Source organism: Canis lupus, chromosome 27 (genome assembly GCF_048164855.1).
Source record: "Canis lupus baileyi chromosome 27, mCanLup2.hap1, whole genome shotgun sequence".
In the NCBI taxonomy this organism is placed as follows: domain Eukaryota; kingdom Metazoa; phylum Chordata; class Mammalia; order Carnivora; family Canidae; genus Canis; species Canis lupus.
In genome coordinates, this window is record NC_132864.1 from 31,245,993 (window position 1) to 31,266,810 (window position 20,818).

The window sequence follows — 20,818 nt, forward strand, 5'->3', positions numbered from 1 at the left end:
TTAAGTGCTCCATTTCCCAGGACACTGGCGGGGTCATGTCTTGCCTGGGAGAGCAGTGACAGCATCCCAGGAGGTAGGATTTGAGTTGGCCTCACAGGAAAGGAAGCATCTATACAGAGGGGTGGGGGCAAGAAGGCACTTGGGCAAGAGGAAGAAATAACTTTATGTACAGGTGGCACCCACTCTGGGAGCCTTCACTGCCCCTTCATCCTCCCAGCCAACTCAGATTCTGCTTCCTAGCATTCTTGGCCAACATCCGTTAGAGCCCTTACCAGAATTTTACCAAGATTTACTCACATTCCCTGGACCTGCCTGTTTTCTGAGGACAGAGGCTGTGTGTTGTGCTTGGCACATAGGATGTGCACAATAAATAGTCATGAAATGACAGAGGAAGAGTCCCTGTACAGATGTTAGGGGAGGTTAGACCTTGTCTGTCTGGTGTGAGAGGTTGTGTCGTGCCCAGCAGGAACCTGTGTGCATCAGGCTTTCCAAAAGTAACATCAAATGAGCTTGAGGCATACTCAAGACAGGTGGAAAGCTGGATGCTAAGCTGTCCTTTTATGTTCTCACTGGAAGAGAGATCCTTTGCAAGTTTCTTTTTTTTTTTTTTTTTAATGGAAAATTTCAAAACAGCTAAAGTTAACTAGGAGAATAAATCCCTGTTACTTATCATGCAGCTTCGATGATCATCAACTTATGGCCAATCTTATTTCATTCATATCCCACTTGCTCTCACCTTCCTTTTTATTCCTTATTAAATTTCAGCATCATATCTCTTCATCTATATTTCAGTATGTATCACTGAAAGAGAAGTACCCCTTTATTTTATTTTTTTTTAAGATTTTATTTATTTATTCATGAGAGACAGAAAGAGAGGCAGGCTCCAGGCAGGAAGCCCGATGTGGAACTCGATCGTGGGACTCCAGGATCACACCCTGAGTCAAAGGCAGATGCCCAACCACTGAACCACCAAGGCATCCCGAGAAGTACTCCTTTAAAAAAAAGTCCTAATACTGTCATTTATCTAAAGGGTTACAGCCATTTCTTAATATCATGAAATACCCAGTCAGTGTCTTTGGCAAGAAGTGTTTCTGGAGATGAGCCCCATGTACAGGAAGGCCCGGAAGATGGGCCTTAAGAGGTGGAGACCCTTGGTAGGCTCTTACTAGTCAGGCAAGAGGCCACAGAGGCAGAAAGAGGGTGATAATGAATGGAAAGAAAGGGACACACAGGAAGAGAAGGGAACCTGGCGGGGACACTATGGTGGTGCGGGGCAAATGAGAGGAAGAGAGCAGAGGTAGGTTAGGCTCCTTACTGAGGGCACTAGGTCCTCTTACCTTCATCTGATTGAGAGAAGAGCCCAGATCTCAGCCCAGCAGGTTCTCCCTGTAACTAATCACAGATCTTTCCTGCTGGAAAAAAGAACAAGGAACATATGTTGCTGGGAGGGGTGTGAAGCTGGGGGTGGGGGGATCTTATTTTAATTTGTCAGTGAGTCATCATTTAGTACGCTCCAAGGAGCCTCTTTCTGCTCAGACTAGAAGAGGAAGGATAGTTGGGGTGGTAGTGTCCCCCACCCCCCAGGCAAAGGGAGAGACTCTCAGCTAACCCCAAAGGGAGGCAGGACAGAAAGACCTGAGACTTAATCTCTCCTTACTCTCTTGGGTGCTCTTGGGTGACTTGCTACGTTTTCTCAATGTAGGAGGTAGAGCAGAGGGAGCCAGACCTTTATATAATATTTGCTCACACAGTGTTTTTTATTTGTGTGCTTTTCTTTTGCTTTTGGTGCACCAGGCAGATCTAGTTTTGTTTATCATGAAAAATAATGCTATGGTGATATGGAAAAGAATTTTTGAAATTTCACCTGTAGTCCTGCCATCTTACCATAAACTGTCAATTTCTTCTAGTTCTCATCTATTCTGTATCTGAAGTCATGTATGTTTAGTCAGGCTCTCGAGGAAGGGAGGTCCCAGTAGTCTCTGCCTTCTGCCAATTGTCTGCATGGCAGGGACCAGCCGGGGCAGCCGGTGCTGGCTCAGCTGCTCCAAACAGATGAGATAACCCGATGACAGCCAAGTCAGGGCAGAGACCACCAAAAGGCAGTTGTCACTGCTTCTGTGGAGGCTTGGCTGGCAACCCGGTTCCGGCAGAAGGCAGTGTGCCTCCGTGTATGTTTTCACATATACACGTATATAATATAACTGGTGGTTTTCTGGCAGGTCCCCTTCTTCTAAATTTTTTTAAATATTTTATTTATTTATTAATGAGAGACAGAGAGAGAGAGGGAGAAGCAGGCTCCATGCAGGGAGCCTGACATGGGACTCAATCCAGGGTCTCTAGGATCAGGCCCTTGGCTGAAGGCAACACTAAACCGCTGAGCCACCCAGGCTGCCCGGTCCCCTTCTTCTGAGCTATTAGACAAGGAGCCTCCAAGGGCAAGGACAGGGTCTTACTTGCCTCTGAATCCCTGGTTCCTAGTCCACAGATTATCACAAGCAAGGCAACTCAGTAAATGGGGATTGTCATGTGCATCTGACACTGGGGGTAACCAGGGCTTCCTGTCCCCGCAGCCTCGGAGAAGTACAAGAGAATGTCACAGTGTGCGTTTTGCGGATGAGGCTCAGAGGAAAATACATTTCGATGTGATAGAGACAGTGTGGTGTAGGGACATGGGAAAGAATTGAGCATTTGTTCTGCTTTTCCTATATGAATTACACCTCAGAGTAACCAAGTAATTGGGGTAGGGCAGTTTGTCTTTTTTCAGCACTGCAGCTACTAGGTATAGAAGGAATGATAGACTGTTACCATGTTTGATCTTTAATGAACTTGTAGATTTCACAGAGATAACCAGCGGTGACTAATATCACAGAGAGAGACCACCAGACCTTATAGGCCTCCAGATAGAAATATACAACACCACTTAAGAAGAAGAGTTCTTGCCTAAAATTGAACCTGAATCTGCTTAAGCCATTAGATATAACTTCCAGTTCCCAGGAAGTACAAGGCACAGAGGAACACAATAAACAGTAAAGGGAGAAAATCAGCACATCCAGACTCTGAATTTACAGGGCAAATGAGCTAATTTCTTTGACAAATAAATTGTAAAGATAAAGAGAAATGAAGAAGAACTTATGGCTGAAAAGAGAGCTGAGAGACATTAACTTACTGCAACGTAGGAACCTTCATTGAAACCTGTTTTGAACAAACTATACAAATAATTTTGGGGAGACAGTTGAGGAAATATTTGATATTAGAACATTTTTAAGTATATTGGAATTGTGGTTATGTTTTTTCTTTTCTTTTTTAAAGATTTTGTTTTATTTATTCATGAGAGGCAGAGAGAGAGAGAGAGAGGGAGGGAGGCAGAGACGTCGGCAGAGGGAGAAGCAGGCTCCATGAAGGGAGCCCGATGTGGGACTTGATCCCAGGACTCCAGGATCACGACCTGAGCCGAAGTTGGACACTCAACCGCTGAGCCACCTAGGCATCCCTGGTTATGTTTATTCAAGTTATTTTCTTTTGGGGATACAGTACATGCTGAAGTTCTTGTGAGTGAAATGATATGCATCAGTTTTGCTTCAAAATAATTGGGATGTGTAGGTAAGGGGTATAGATGAAACATGAAATTTTGGGGGAGTGCATTTGTAGGGATTCATTATCTTATCCTTTTTACTTTTGTCGGTGTTTGAAATTTTTCCATAATAAAAACTAGGGGGAAAAAAAGAGTATAACATGTTACCATGGAAACTGATTTTTAATCTCCGGTACAAGATTACTTGACAATCTGTAACAAACATGTCAGAATTTAAGAGTAGAGAAGTGACACAGACTAGGTTCTTGGGGGAGGCAGACAAGAGATGGAGTTTATTAAGGAGAGTCCTTGGGCTCAGCTTGTGTAGGAAGGAGGAGGAAGCAAGAATGGACAGAGGGAGAAGCCCAGGTGCAGTGCAGGCCCAATGACAGCCTTGGGCCACCTCATTCAAGCTCTAAAACTAGAACAGCCTTCAGAGATGAACCCAGTTGGACCGACATGGCCAGACCTGTACATCCCTTCATTGATCATTCCTTGTGCATGGGCAGCTGTGGGGGAGGGGGAGCAAGAGCTTGAACAAAGCTGCTCTGCACTTGGGGCTGTCCCTGAAGGGGCTGACAGCAGAGCCTGCTGGGCAATAGGCCCAGCTACTGTGGCAGCAAGGTCACAGCAGAGGTATCTGGGTGGTGCCTCACAGTGTCCACCACAAGAAGTCTTTGTTGCAATAATAATGAAGATTTAAGATTATAATGTGAGACTTCTGGAATCTACCAAATAAAAATTCAGTGATGTGTTGAAGCAACCTAATTTGGGGGAGCATTTAAGTTATACTAGCTCATAAATATCTTTAGTACAGGTAAAAGGAAAATAAACGTGGAAACATGCTTTTATGTACATTAGAACTGAGATGGGATAAAATATAAGAAAACCATAGTTTTCTTGGATTACGAAAGAGTGTCAGATTTGTGTGACTGAGAGGATATAAATGTGTGCGTTTGAAAAGTTAACATATAAACCTTCAAAATGTATGGAGAGTCAATTCCACATATAGTTTATGCCACATGTTAATGCAGCGCTAATTTTCAGAATGCTTCTACTGGTATATTTAATACAAACAGAACAAGTCTTCCCAGAGGATTAAAAAAATAATGACGTTCATGGATGGAGTCACTCCAACCTTGTCACTTGACCTTTCAAAGTAAAACCTTTCAAATCATCAGGTACTGCCATAGTGATTTTTAAATTGAGCTCTTTTCTTATTTATCTTGGGAGGACTGGTGATTGCTCAGGACAATGAATGTAATTAAGGGTATTGTGTTGGCCTGAAGGAGAAACAAAGCAGAAGTGTATGTTTCAGAGGTGACAACAGGACTGTCTTCATTTCATCTTGGCTAACATGGGCCCTTTACCAGGGGACTTTCAGCAAGCTACAGACCTGTGTTTTTCCATCTTTCAGGTGCCTAGGAGAACAGCAGGCAGCTGTGCACGGTGGCAAGAGCGCCTCCCAGCCAGCTGAGAGCAGCAGCGTTGCCATGACTCCCACCTACGTGGACAGCCCACGAAAGGTAAAGGGAGCCACTCCAGCAGAAAGCTGCCTGGTGCTCTCAGGGACCCAATGTGGAGGGGAAAATGAATAGCCGTTCTAATCTAGGGATGAGTGTGCTGAGGATTTCATGAATTCTACCCTGAGCCCTCTTAAGCATTATGATTTCTATAGAAGTAGTTTCTGCTTGCAGTTTTAAGGAAGTTAACTGCTAGATAAATGCAGATGCAACATAGTCAAATTAAACTATATTGGTCAAGTCCCAAGATCTGGCTCAAGCTGTGAAATTGGCCATCTGGTTTTCCTTCAGCCTCATCTTTGGCTCTCCTAGATGGGTGGTAGAAAGCTACTGGGGCAGCTCCTAAGAGAACTCACTCTTTGATAAAGAAATTCCCATGAGTTTGCTTAAACTACTGAGAAATGTAATCAAATGGAAGCATCCTGTGGGGGAAAAGATCAAAGCCTGAGGCCTCTGTATGGAATAGCAAGTACAGTAAAGGGGCCAAAACCTCCATAGGTCATGCTTTTTGTATCCTTTAAGACCAATAAACATGGCTCTATCTACTTATTCAGGGAAATTCAGAATGTGAGATCATTCTGGTATGGGAGGGTGAGCTACTGTGCATTCTCTTATCTGGTCTTTATTGCTAGGAGATGGAAGAGATTCAGTAGATGTATTTTATTTTTCAAAACTGGCCAATTTGTATACTTGTCGGTCTTATCTATGTATTTGTTTATTTCACTTCCATATCTTGAAAATTTTCTAGTCAAGTATTTTTCAAAAACATGATTTTAAAAAAATACATATTTCATCATATGGATAGACCTTCATTTATGACTTACTTTTTTGTTAAGAATGTAGATTTCTGATTTTTAAAAAGAATTTTGGGTAATTATCCCATAAGTTTTTACTTATGGGATAGTTTTTACAGTTTTTACAGTTATTCTACACTATATCACAATTATAAATAATACAGCAAACATCCTTGCACATAATTATTTAAATATATCTCTTATTATATCTTCAGGATAAATTTATCCCATGAGGATGCAGGGATTAAAATCTGAGAAAGAGTGTCAACTGAGGCTGTAGGCAGCTTATGTATTCTATAAATTAGAAGTTGGCAGACCTAAATAAATATTTTAGACTTTGTTAGCCAAGAGGCAAGATCAAGGCTATTATGTAGGCACTTTTTTTTTTTTAAACATAAATACTTGTACATCCATTTTAAATTGTAAAAACCATCCTTAGCTCACAGACTACAATAAACCAGTAGCCAGATTTGGCCTGCAGGTTGCAGTTTGCTCACCCAGCCCTGGGAAATGACTTTAGGTACAGTCCCAAGGATAGTCTACATAAAGAATGATCTGTCAGTCAAGGAAGAATCTTTTCACATTTATATAAATCTCAGCAGTGGTTAGCACCTCTGCTTCTATATGTTCTAGCAGAGACGGGACACAGATGAAACAATGAGAGTACATAAACACCCTGTGTGTAGCCCACTAGCTGTTACCCATACTTATTGCCATCTTTGAGAATTAAAACCAATGCCTGGAACAGTACTGAGAACTTACGGAACCACAAGCACTAAGGTTAAAATGCACCAATGGCCAAATAGTAGATTGCCCTTTGGAACATTCTCATTTTCCAACTTAACACCAAAATCTACATGGATGGTTATCATTTGTAGTAGATGTAGATCCCCAAGTAAGTTGAGAGAAGCAAAGATTTTATGAGATGGCCCAAGGGAAGACCTGTGGGTGCCATACTCAGAAATGCCAGCAGTCTTCAGTCAGCGTCTTGTGTTGGATGTGGAGAGGGATCCCTGAAATTGCATCTCCAGAGCCACATGTATCCATGGTTTGTTACTTAAATTTGAAGTGGTTGATGGGAAATGGCAGCAGTATTGATAAAATGGACACCCACATATTTCAATGATTCTACTTTGAGAATTGAAGAAAAGTTGTAAGAAAGCAGACCTGCAGATGTATCAAGTGCCATTTCCAAATTTCAGTGATAATGCATAAAAAGTAAAAATATTTTGAAGGGACAAGAGGTTACTTCTTAAGAAAGATGAGAAAGGAAGGGTCTTCACGAAAGTCCTCTGTGTCATTTTTGTTTCAAATACATGACAGCTTATATTCCACAAGAATAAGGTTCAGAAAAAAAAAATTAAAAAAAAAAAAAGCATAGGGTTCAGAGATGAAGGCAGTTTGAGATCTCCCCACCCCTACCCCATGAGTGCATATGTTTCTGACACTATATATATCTCAACTTCTTGGTTATTTTGTTATACAACCAGTGGAGGAGAAGGTATTGCTGCTTCTGGATCCCCTGTTTGCTTAAAAAATTAAGCACCAACTTTTCCTGCAGTGAATCCTCTTCTCCCATCTGGCTGCCATATTTATTAACAGGCAGAACTGAAAACCTCAAACTTCTGTATCTCTCCAAGAGGGGTGCTGGTCACCCAGCCAGGCGGGAGGCCAGGAAGTGACCCCTGAAGGCTTTCCCCCAGCATCCCCACCAAGCGGCTTTGTGGCCTTTTCCTCTCCCTTGACATAGGTCTGAATAAAGTTCAGAGCTATGTGGGAGGGTGCAATATCCAAGCCAGGCTCTGATGAGCCCTGAGGGAGCTTGGACACACCTTCTGTCCCTGTGCTTGCTCCCACACAAATGAGACGTTCTGCCCAGGAAGGTGTGAGTTCCTGCTAATGCTTTGCATTTGGATACAGTCTTTCTGGGTGGATGTCTCTCTCTCTTTCTCTTTCTTTCTTTCTTTTATCCCTCCATTCCCCTCCCATGCCCTTATTTCTCTCCTTCCCTCCTTGTTTTTATTTTTTATTTTTTTCTTTCATACCCCTCTCCTTCCCAATGATTCACCATGGGTCCACATTCGTCCCTTCGCTCCTTTGCATTTGCTGCTGCTGCCACCGCTGCTTCCTCCTCCTCTGACTTCAGGACGGGGCCTTCTTTATGGAGTTTGTCCGCAGCCCTCGCACAGCGTCATCCGCCTTCTACCCACAGGTCAGTCAAACTCAGAGGGCTTTGCAGCCCACGCATGCCTGCCTCATCAGCAGAAGCCTTCTGCTTGGCTCTGAACAGATGGAATGGGGCTGAAATTGAGTTTGAAGGGCAGCTGAAATTGAATTTGGTCTCAGAGGTGTGCATTCCCTACCATGGGGTTGGTGGTGGCAGTGGGGGACGCGAATGATTAATGCAGGAGAGCAGATGATTACGTCAGCATTGACGCACGTGTTTCCTAAGTCTACCTGTCTGTTCCACGTAGTTGCCACTGATATCTGCCACATCAGCAGCATCTTCCCTGTTAGATGTTCTGTCCATATAATATAAGCAACATGAAATAGCTTTCTTAAGGACTGAACACTTAACTTTTTTCTTCTCAGTACAACCTCATATATTCATAGCAGTGTGGCAGGAAGTGGTGCAAACAGCAAACACTTATTAATAGGCATATGCTTTGTTGTAGGCTAATGGTAGATGACTGTGGGCAGCTCACCTCACCTCTGGACTTTCCTTAACTCATTTGTCAAATAAAAGGTTCAGACTAGAGGCTTCCACAGGCCTTCCAAACCTAGTCTTCAGTAGCTCTATGCCAAACATGTAGTATTCTCTCATTTCATCCTTACTATGTGGCCTATGAGTTAATTTATCCCAAGTTGACACTTGGAGAAATTGGAGGACAAAGAAGTTCTGCTTTACACTGTGCAGGGTAGAGCTGGGATTTAAATCCAGGACCAAAAGCCTTGACTCATGACCCCTGCTCAGTAACTGGCTTCTCCAATTCAGTAATTCTGATAGGTCCTAGGGAAAGAGAAACTGGAATCCTTGCCCTTTATCGAGGCCTCTAAATATATGAAGTTAACTTAGTTACAGAGATTTTAAGGAGTTAAGGTTAATGCAGAGTCAGGCGGACTAAGGTGGACAGAACTTGGGAGGTTCAAGGGCAAAAGGTTAAGGAATCTCTATTTGGCAAAAGTGAGAAAACCAACATTGATTGAGTCCTCACTCTGCCACTTACTGTGCAAAAGGCTTTGCACACAGTCTTCACAACAGTCTATGAAGTGTAGGTGTTATTACCCCATTTTCCAAGTGAAGAAACTGAGGCTTAGATGTGGTCAAAGGCACACAAATCATAAGTGGCTGAGCCCCTGCACCATTTAGCACACCATGCCTGGAGGCAAAGGGGGTGTTGAGTCTTGGAGTCTTCCCTTTCTTAAGAGGTCCGATGGTGCTGTGCCTGTCTGTGCAGGTCTTCAGAGGTCTGTACTTGCCTTTTCCCAGTGAGCTGTGTGACCCTGGGCAAATCTCTGTAGGATCTCTGAGGTCTAATCCAAGAATCTCTGATCTCTGAGCGTGGGAGACATGCTGCATTTTTGGTTTAAAACAAACTTACGGTAGACTTTTTAACCTTTTACTTTTTTTTTAAGATTCTTTTTTATTTCTTAAGATTGTATTTATTTATTCATGAGAGACACACACACACAGAGAGGTAGAGACATTGGCAGAGGAAGAAGCAGGATCCATGCAGGGATCCCGATGTGGGATTCAATCCCGGAACTCCAGGATCACGCCCTGAGTCTAAGGCAGACATGCTTAACCACTGAGCCACCCAGGCGTCCCTAACCTTTTACTTTCTAATAAGAAACTCTCTTGTAAAAAGTTTTGGACTTGGATTATAATTTAACATAAGAAGAATCCCTGGGTGGCTCAGCAGTTTAGCGCCTGCCTTTGGCCCAGGGTGTGATCCTGGAGTCCTGGGATCGAGTCCTGCATCAGGCTCCCTGCATGGAGTCTGCTTCTCCCTCTGCCTGTGTCTCTGCGCCCCCCCCCCCCCCCGTGTGTGTCTCAAATAAGTAAGTAAGTAAGTAAGTAAGTAAATAAATAAATAAATAAATAAATAAAAATCTTTTTTTTAAAAAAAGAATTTAACATAAGAAAAATTAGCAGAGCCATAAGATAATTGTTTTATAAATCCCGTAATTAAATAGTAGTCCACATAGCTTCAGGTGGAACAAAAGTGGACAAGTTCCCACAATTGGAAATCACATGTAAAAATGAGCTGTTAGGAGAGGCACACAAAGTTTATATTACCTACCAAGAGTATTGTTAAGCTTACACATAAATCAAAAAATTTTCTCTGCTCATATAAAGGGATCCTCTGTACTTACACAAAATGAAATTATGCTTTGTTTTTGTTTATTATTGTTGTGTTAAGATATACATAACATGGAATTTGCTGTGTTTGTTTTGTGTGTGTTTGTTTTCTAACACACTGCATGGTGTGTGGAATGGGACGATGGAGTCAGAGGGCTCCTTTCAGATTTCATTTTCAGCCCTATATCAGGGAGCTGCTTTAGGCATGTTAATTAACCTCCTGAAGTTTCCTCATTTGAAGGAAATAAAAATATCTTCCTTGTAGGGTAGTTTTGAGGATTAGAAAAAAAATGCATTTCTCAACAGACTTCAAGGGAATGAAATACCATAGAGCATATTTCTGTGCATCATGCAGTTAAGTAATGGGTCAAGGACAACTAGGTAACTAAAAGAGCCAGACATGTTTGGAAACTAAGTAACATACTTCTAATAATGCAGGAGGCAGGAATAATCTTGCATGTTGCATGGGAAGTGGTGGCTAGATACTAGCTGGAATTAAGATAGGATCCCTACCGTGCCAGGTTTCTGTGTCCATTTCAGACATCTGATTATTAGAGCCTGCTCCCTATTCCTGCAGACTCTGCTTTCCACCCTAATTCCCAGACTAGGAAGCACAAAGAATGGGTCATGAGCTCCCTTTTTTTTTTTTTTTAAGATTTTATTTATTTATTCATGAGCAACATAGAGAGAAAGGGGGCAGAGGGAGAAGCAGGCTCCCCATGGGGAACCTAATGGGGGACTCGATCCCAGGGCCCCATCATCACCACCTGAGCTGAAGGCAGACACTCAACCACTGAGCCACCCAGGCGTCCCTGGGTCATGAGCTTCTTAACAGAATGGGGCTACATGTTAAAAGACTGTTAGTGTGGAGGCTCTGGTGTCAGACTGGTTGTGAGCCTTTCAGCAACTGCACTAACCTCCCTGAACTTTGGACTTCTCATCTGTAGAATGGGGCTAATTGTGTTTTTTTTGTCAGATTGCTGTGAGAGGGAACTGAGATGAAACATCTGTGTGATTAGCTCAGACCCTGGCATGTAGTAAATTCTCCATACATGTACCTGTGTGGGGGAAAAGAGGGGGGAGAATAGGGGCTAGGGGGTACCAGGTGGTGAACCAGCTTGATTGGGCCAGTCAGCTGTTTTCCCTGAATGAGAGAGAGGGGAAGAGAGAGAGAGAGAGAGTGTGTGTGTGTGTGTGTGTGTATAAAAATGCACTGGGCCTGGGTGACCTCTCCTATGCCTCTTGTCTCTGAAAATCGGTGATGACCCTGTTGGACCTTGCAAAGTTAAGTCCTCCGGCCCTGACTGAGTCGCAAAGGTGATTTTTGCCCCTCACAACAGCTTTCTCCTGAGAAGGAGTTCCTTTTAGCCAAGGGTGAGGAGGGCATCACCCAGACTGGTTCTACTCAGGGAAGGAAGTGCCTGTAAAATTAAAACAGACAGCAGTGCACACAGGATTCCAGGTAACAGGGCAGTGTCTTGGAAAATAGTTTCATGTGCCACCAATTCATCATCCTAATGATAATGAACATGTCATTCTGATAACCAGAACAGAGCTACTCAGTTCTCTCTGTGCCCTGCTCTCTGGAAATCAATTTTTATCATCACAAACTGACACAAGAATTTGGAGGGCATGAGAAACCCTTGGTAATGAAATTTTCCTCAAAAGTCAGCCTGATGCCTCTAGTTTGCAGTTTGGAGCTTGAAGGAATATCATGGTCAAGGGGACCGGCTCCTGCCACCTGAGGCCTGAGCTGGTGTTAGGCTTTCTTCCCTCTCTCATCTCCTGACCCCCAGCCAGTGACTCTCACAAGCTGGCATGGCTCAGGGGCTCAGCCCAGCAAGGACTCACCTGCTTCTCTTCACTTCCATCACCACCACCCCACCCCTGGTCCCTGTGACCATTTCTCACTTTGGTCCTAAAGCAGTCTTCATCATGATCTCTGCTTCCATAATGGCCTTTGGCAGCCTGCATCCAGGGTTCACCTTTCCACAGTGTATTAGCTTGGGCTGCTATAATAAAACACCCTAGGGCAGCCCGGGTGGCTCAGCGGTTTAGCGCCACCTTCAGCCCAGGGCCTGATCCTGGAGACCTGGATTCAAGTCCCACGTCAGGCTCCCTGCATGGAGCCTGCTTCTCCCTCTGCCTGTGTCTCTGCCTCTGTGTCTCTGCCTCTGTGTGTGTGTGTGTGTGTGTGTGTGTGTGTGTGTATGTCATGAATAAATAAATAAAATCTTTAAAAAAACAAAACAAAACACCCTAGACTGGGGGCTTCATGAGGGCATTGACTTCTTACAGTTCTAGAGGCTGAAAAGTCCAAGATTAGGGTGCTGGCACATGGAGTTCCTGATGAGGGGCCCTCTTCTGGCTTGCGGATGGCTGTCTTCTGTGTCCTCAGGTGGCAGACATACGGAGCTCTGGTCTCTCTTCTTACAAAGACATTAATCCCATGGCCTCACCCTCATGGCCTCATCTAAAACTGATCAGTTCTCAAAGGCCCCCACCTCCAAATATAATCACTTGGTGACTAGGGCTTCGACATGTGAATTTTAGGGGCATCCATTCAGTCCATAACAAGTGGCTTTCTTTCCTTTAGGATAAAGGCCAAAATCCTTATGACGAACTGGAAGGTCCCGTGTCATCAAGGCCCGCCCTCCTCTTCTAGTCTCATCTTCTATCATTCTCTTCTTCACTCTTGGACCCCAGTGACAGGAGCTTTTCTCCACACTGCTATAGGCACCAGGTTTCCTGCTGTAGTGCCTTGGCACACATTGTTCCCGTGCCTGGTTAACTTAGTCATCTAGTCAAATCCTACATCTTAGATTCACAGAGTTCCAGCGCCCCTCCTTTCAGCTCTTCTCCCAGTTCTACTTTTGTGTTTGTATGACTGGGATTTGATTAGTGCTTTCATGAGACTGTAAGCCCATGAACTCCCACAGGGCAGCTGCGTATTGATTCTTCAGCACCTAGGCTGGCACTTGGGAGGACTTCATTAGGTACTGCCTTAGGCATACTGATGGGGAGATAGACACAAAAATGTTTATTTAAACAATGGAACAAAAAAAAAAAAAAAGGAACCCTTTCTTTCCTAATGGATAATTTTTTTAACATTTTATTTATTCATGAGAAAGAAAGAGAGACAGAGACATAAGCAAAGGGAGAAGCAGGCTCCTCACAGGGAGCCCGATGCAAGACTCCATCCCCAGACCCCGGATCACGCCCTAAGCCAAAGGTAGACGCTCAACTATAAGCCACCCAGGCATCCCCCCAATAGATAATTTACACCAGACCCTGAACTATAACCCAACAAACATAGAACCATTAATTATGTGGGAGATTGGAGAAGGCTGCAAGCCCCCAGCAGGTGTAGGGTGTGATGGCCTCAGAGATGCTACCACAGGCCCCCAGGCTTTTGCAGAATGCACTTTGAAGCCACGGTTGTTAGGGCTGCAGTTTTCAGCATGCTCACCGGAACCCTGGGAAATCAGAGTCAGTGTGGGCTTTTTACCCTTTGATCTGTTTTCTGTCTTTGGAGACATGAGTAAACAAAAGACTCCTGTCCCCCAGGGCTCATTTCCCCCCAGAGAAACCTAGGGTCATCTTAATCAACTATTGCTCTAACCTAAACCATCCACCCTCAGTCAGGTTGTTATCAGAAATCTATGTGCAAGACTTTTGCCAAGAGCACAGTTTTACCTGCAGGACATTCATTTCATTCCCAGCTCCTGAAAACATGTTCAGCCTTGCTATGCATTTTTAATTTTTGAAGTGATTGGAAATATTTATAAATCAGGAAGTTTCATACAGAAACTGGTTTTCTGTCTTATATTGTAAAATAAGCTAGAAACTGGGCCTTGCTTCCTTCCCAGTGATAATCGCATGACCTTGGAGCAGCCTGTGGCCTTTCCTTTTTTTTTTTTTAAATACTTAGTCAGCTGTGCCAATATATATCTACCAGTCCCTCTTCATACTTTTGTTTGCCACCTTTGCTCTAGAAGAGTGTTGTCCAGTAGAACTTGTTGCAGTGATGGAAATGCTCTGTATGTGTGCTATCCAACACAGATGGCTAGTCACACCTGGTTAGTGAGCATTTAATAAGAGGCTGGTGCAACTAAGGACCTGAATTTTACACTTTGTTTTTTTTTTAATTTTTTAAAGATTTTATTTATTTTATTCATGAGAGGGAGGGAGAGACATAGGCAGAGGAAGAAGCAGGCTCCATACAGGGAGCCTGATGTGGGACTCAATCCCAGACTCCAGGATCATGCCCTGGGCCGAAGGCAGATGCTCAGCTGCTGAGCCACCCAGTTGTCCATACATTTTATTTTAATTAACTTCTATTTGAATAGCTGCATATAGCTAGTAGCTACTGTATTGCTTGGAACAGGTCTAGACATTTTTTATTTATTTTTAAAGATTTTATTTATTCATGAGAGACACAGACAGACACAGGCAGAGGGAGAAGTAGGCTCCATGCAGGGAGCCTGATGTGGGACTCGATCCCAGGTCTCCAGGATCAGGCCCTGGGCTGAAGGCAGCGCTAAACTACTGAGCCACCCGGGCTGCCCTTTTTTTTTTTTTTTTTTTTTTTTTTTAATTTTTATTTATTTATGAGAGAGAGAGGCAGAGACATAGGCAGAGGGAGAAGCAGGCTCCATGCACCGGGAGCCCGATGTGGGATTCGATCCGGGGTCTCCAGGATCGTGCCCTGGACCAAAGGCAGGCGCTAAACCGCTGCGCAACCCAGGGATCCCTTTTTTTTTTTTTTAAGATTTTTTTTTTAAGATTTTTATTTATTTATGATAGTCACACACAGAGAGAGAGAGAGAGAGGCAGAGACACAGGCAGAGAGAGAAGCAGGCTCCATGCACTGGGAGCCCGACGTGGGATTCGATCCCAGGTCTCCAGGATCGCGCCCTGGGCCAAAGGCAGGCGCTAAACCGCTGCGCCACCCAGGGATCCCCTTTTTTTTTTTAAGATTTTAAGATCTAGATATTTAAAACGATATCAGCACAGTACTTATTGAGACTCTGAATTTCACATTTTTTCCTACCCTTGTTTACTCTTTTTTTCACTTTTTTCTATCCTTGTTCCCTGGATTTTCTCATTTATTTATTTTATCTTATTATATGTCTATTGATAACTTCTTCCTTTTTTTAGAGTGGTGCTGAGATATGAAAATATAAATAACCATTCAGAATCAGGGGTTGGGATGGACATATGGAAGAGGGAGGCTGTACTGTGGAGAAAATGTGGTTCAATTGAGATCGCACATCTCGAGCTTCTCCTGGGCATAGAGCTGTCCTAATATGGACATTCCTTGTATCATGTCTGTTTTTCCTTCCCACTCCCAGATGGTAAGCTTCATGAGGGCCGGTGGGAAGAGGTTTGATTTGGAAAGATGTTACATCCTTCCCTGATAGTATAAACCTTGGAAAACCTGGTTATGGAGCTGAGAGTTATTCCCAAACTTCTCTGAATATGAAATTCTGTCACCAGTCCCTTTACGATGCCTCTAAATGCCCTAACGGAGCCAGGTGAGGGGAAACCAGGAATGCCACTTAGCCCATTTTGTCTCCAGGTAAGACAAAGTAACATGTTATGTCTACCACCCTCAAGTTATATTGGTAGGGTTGGACTGGCAGACTTGGCAGCTTCCTGGTGGCTGCCGGTACTCCAGTGTAAGGCAGTGGGGCTGACAGGCACATGAGTTGGAGGGTCCTTGGGGGTGCCTGTTGTGGATGGTGCTAACCTCTAAGTCATCCCTCGAGGGGCTCTCTCCCTTATGTCCCGTGGCTTTGAGCATATGGGAAAGAGGAAGGAGACAGGATTGGTGTTACTGTTGAGGGCTTGGTTGTTTAATTAACTAAATACCAGACTTTATTTGGTTTCACCAGTTTTTCTATTAATGTCCTTTTTCTGTTCCAGGATCCAGTCCAGGGCACCAAGTTGCATTTCGTTTTCATGTCTCCCTAGTGTCTTCTGGTCTGTGACAATTTCTGTCTTTCCTTGTTTTTTAATGACTTTAGAGAGTCTTGAGGAGCCCTGGCTAGATATCCTGCAGAATGCCTCTGAATCTGGGCTGGTTTGGTGTTTTTCTCATGGTGGAGTTAGGGGTTTTTGACAAGAATACCTCAGTGGTGAAGTATGCTTCTCATCACATCATACTAGGGGGTACATGGGTTCCACAAAACTTCGTTGGTTCGTTCACTGCAACTCTTGAAGGCAGGGGTGTCCACCTCTGTAGGGAGAGTTTTGGACAGGTTCTTTTTTTAAAAAAAAAAAAAATTTATGTATTTGTCATGAAAGACACAGAGAGAGGCAAAGACATAGGCAGAGGGAGAAGCAGGCTCCCTGTGAGGAGCCTGATACAGGACTTGATCCCAGGACCCTGGGATCATGACCTGAGCCAAAGCAGATGCTCAATCAATGAGCCACCCAGGTGTCCCATTGTACAAGGTTCTTAAAATGGAGTTGCCTCCAGGACCTCTGGCTCGCTTAGTCGATGGAATGTGAATCTCTTGATCTCAGGGTTGTGAGTTTGAGCCCCACTTTAGGTGTAGGAATTACTTTAAAACAATTTAACAACAAAAAAATGGAGTTGTACCCAACAGCAAGCACCTCCCTCCACTTGCCTTTTCTAGGCTTCTGCTCAAAGACTGCACTTCTGTCCATCCAGCTTTCTTTGTCCTCCTATTTATTCCAAAAAGTTACTTCAGGTGGATTATGGAAGCAAATGCAACGTCCAGAATAAAATGTGACTAAATGGGGAAATTCAGGAAAAGAAAAACATAAGATAGAACATCATCTGAGGTCTTATAAAGCATCTAGAGTTTTGTGCTAAATTCAGTCCCAAAATATCTGGGAGCCAAAGAAAAGTGGGAAACCTCTATTCTAGGATTCAAGGTGGTCATAAGATAAAGACAAACCATTTGCTAGGGAGAAACATAACCTTTTCGTGGTATTAAGATCTAAGCAGTCTCTTGAGAGATGGACATTGTATGATACAGAGCAGGGGATCAGGAAACTATGGGGCAAATCTGACCCACCATCTACTTTTGTAGATAATTCTCACTGCAACAGGGCCACGCCCATTCATTTCCATTGTCTGCTACTCCTGTTCTTCATGCTGAGTGGAGTGGTTTCAACAGGGCCATCTAGCCCATAAAGCCTAAAATAATTACCCTCTGCTCCTTTACCAAAAATGTTTGCCAATTTCTGATTTAGAGGATAACTCCTTAACCACATACCTGCTAAAATAAAGCTGTAGGAACCATATACGTTTCTGGTAGCTTAGGTTGGTGGAGCAGATCTCAGGTGCCATAGATGAGAGTTTACCCACTACAGGAGTCTGGAAGGTGGCACCTAGAGCTGGATCTAGCCCCCCCACCCCCCTCACACAGTTAGCTTTTTCATTTAATTTGTAGTACCTGTTTCTAAGTCTTGCTGGTTAGTGGCAGATGGTGATTAGTGATTGCAAGCTGCTTCTTGATGTACTTCTCTGTGTATTTATGGTGCTAGCAAAGTCTGTGTGGTCCTTTTATTGCAAATCATTGAGCCTGATGTAGGGGAATGGTTCTTTTAGAACTGGAGGCAACTTTGTCTCCCAGGGCACATATGATTGTATTTGGAGATATTTTTAATTGTCACAGCTGGGAATGGGGAGTGGTGATGGGGGCTGGTGTTACTGGCATCTAGTAGGTGAAAGCCAGGGATGCTGCTCAACATCTTAAAAGGCACAGCTCCATCCCTCAAAAGACTGATCTGGCCCCTAATGGCAATGGTGCCAAGGCTGAGAAACCCCATTTTAGAAGGAGTGATTTTTACAACATCCAACAAAATATTTGGTTATAGAAAGCTCCATTCTGAAGTATTCAAGAACCCCATATGAGAGGGACTAGGAGTCAGATTTTTCCTGGAGTGCTCTGGAAGGCTTGCTATTCTCTCCAGATATCTGCCATGGGGTACAGCCCTTCTAAGCAAATAGGTCATACTCCCATGCTCAAAGATGTTTAAAAGGAATGAGACCAATATAAAACCATTACATGAAGCAGAATTTGGCAGCTGCCAGAAGAGGGTTATAGAGATCCAAAGGAGAGGGGGAGAGAGAGAGAGAGAGGGAGAGAGATGGTTCTTCTTTGGGATCTGGAGTGGAGTGAGTCAGAAAACATTTTACTGAGGGAGCAGCATTTGAAATGGCCATCAAGACTGATAGGTTTTTAGCCTGTGCTTGTAGGGAAGGGCACCTCAGGTCAGCAGAACACACAGGATTAAACACACGGGGTTTGATTTGGCTAGAAATATATATGTGGATGAATAGCAAGCCATGCAGGGCCATCACAGGTCAGGGCTGTTTGTGCTGGATCCACAGGGCCCTGTGAGTTTGGTAGCTCATGGGGAGACCTGAAAGATTTCAGAGTCATGGAGTGATGGGATTAGAACTGTCTTTTAGGAGGAAGAAAATGGAGGTGGCTGGCAGGTGGGGTCTCCAGGGGAGAGGCTACAGTTGAGGAAGTTGATTAGGAGACTTAGAACCTTCCCCTGGTAGAACAGGCATGACTTAGAGATACATGTGAGTCAGCAGGGACAAGGTCACAGGACTAAGCCTCTCTTTAGAGGTAAAGCTGGAGAAGGAAGGGAGCTATTAGATGCCCCTGAGATTGAGCCTGGGCGCTTAGAAGGTTGATTGTCCCGCTGACAGACACGGGAAAGCAGGATTGGGATGGAAAAGGGTGAACCATGGTAAGGGAGGGCACTAGCTGGGATATTCATCCATTTGTCTCTAATTGTGTTCTCTCTCTCCCACTTCTCAGTCTCATGCTTCTGACTTCCTTACTGTTTCAGTGGAGATTCTTCTTTGGTGTATATCTGTGATATACACTGTGGTAGTGTATATCAGGAATGCTTCTGACTTCCTTACCGTTTCAGTGGAGATTCTTCTTTAGTGTATATCTGTGGTTTGAGTCAGGGGCTGGAGCCATTTCTTTGGTTCTGGGGATTCACTGTGAACGATGGATTCCTGTCAGCCTTGGTGTGGGGTTCAGGAATTCCCATTGCTCTGATGGAAGGCACTCTGCACGAGACTGGGCTGGACTCCTTTAGCTCTTCTACCAGGGACCACTGGGGACTGGGAAGGAAAGAGGTATGGGAAGGACCACATATGTAAATAGCCTTAAAGAATTTTGTTGCTTTGTTCATTTTCAAATTTTCTACAGGTGTCTTTGGACCAGACGGCCACCCCGGTGTTAGACAGCACCAGTTTAGGGGTAAGCACAGGCCAGTCTGTGGACAGAGGCAACAGCCAGGCCTTTGGGAACTCCCAGAACTCAGGGGAACAGAGCTTCCCCTCTGCAAACTCCAGTGATAGCAGGTGAGATTCAGAATGCCCAAACTCATACTTCTGGCAGTGGGGATGGTCTGGCCAAAGGCTATGGAGCCTGGGGAGTCCAGAGTCCTGGGCCCAAGTTCTGACTCAGCCATGAGTTCTGCCTAGAAGCCCAGGCCAGTCAGGTCTTACCAGCACCTGTTTAATGGGGGCTAAGGATCTATGCCCTGCCTTCCTTACCAAACAGCTAAAAGGTACCCACAGAGACACAGAAAAGTGTCAGGCATCGTACAGGAGTGGGCTATGGGAAGGGGGCCTGGACCCAGTCTGTCCTGTTCATTATGGCACCTGGCGTGATGCCTGGTACATCATTGCAGGCAGTCAATATCTGCCACTTGAGGAAATGAAAAGCAGATAAGTTGCTGGTTGTGCTCGAATATGGCTGTTCTTTTCCTATTCTTAAGTATCCAGAGGGAAAAGAATCTGCTTGGACCTCAATTACTTGAGAAAGAGCCCCAGGTTGTTTTTTTTTTTTCTTTTAAGATTTTATTTATTCATTTGTGAGAGAAAATGAATGAGAGAGCACAAGCAAAGGGAAAAGCAGAGGAAGAGGAAGAAGCAGACTCCGTGCTGAACAGGGAGCCCTACGAAACATGGGGCATGACCCCAGGACCCCGGGATCATGACCTGAGCTGAAGGCAGACGCTTAACTGACTGAGCCACCCAGGTGCCCCAGAGCCCCAGCTCTTAATGTAATTTGTCAAATCTGAAAAACTTCTTTTTGATTTCCTTCCCAGCTATGTTAGCCTTATAATACTGTGCCTACTTTGTTCTGGTTGCCTCACTGTACTACTGACTTGGGAAGTCCTTGGTTAAATGGTCTCAGATTTGACTTTGGCGTCCTTCATCTGAGAGCAGAAGGGCCCCTGCGACAGCTCACCTGGCAGGCCCCTGTCAGCAGTCACTCAGCGCCCTGTCACTTGGTCTGTACCAGTTTTCCTGCATCTGGTGCAGTGCACCTCACTCACCCTGGCCAGTAGGGATGATGATCACTTCAGAGGCAGCAAGCTGCCTAGACTTCTCTAGACTCTTCTGTCCCCCCAGACCTATATCCCTATCAAGCCCAGCTGATTTTTCAGCTCTGCACATGAAGGAGTTTGGAGGGGCTGCCAAGTGCACAGGGAGGGAGTGCATTTCTCTGCTTCCTCATTGAGCAGCAGGTAGTGTTCTGCTTTTGGAAGA

The 20,818-nt window shown here is 44.3% G+C and overlaps 1 protein-coding gene across 12 annotated transcripts in view; it reads left to right on the forward strand.

The window, feature by feature from the left end:
* DEPDC5 (DEP domain containing 5, GATOR1 subcomplex subunit) overlaps window positions 1–20,818 on the forward strand; it is a 125,285-nt gene that overhangs the window by 80,905 nt on the left and 23,562 nt on the right. For 9 of the 12 annotated variants that reach the window (XM_072803357.1, XM_072803364.1, XM_072803356.1 and 6 more), the window contains 3 exons: window positions 4,989–5,097; window positions 8,035–8,100; window positions 19,467–19,621. In XM_072803357.1, coding sequence (XP_072659458.1) covers window positions 4,989–5,097; window positions 8,035–8,100; window positions 19,467–19,621 — 330 coding nt within the window. The remainder of the gene's footprint in view (window positions 1–4,988; window positions 5,098–8,034; window positions 8,101–19,466; window positions 19,622–20,818) is intronic. The other 3 variants (XM_072803359.1, XM_072803360.1, XM_072803366.1) reach the window with 1 other exon arrangement.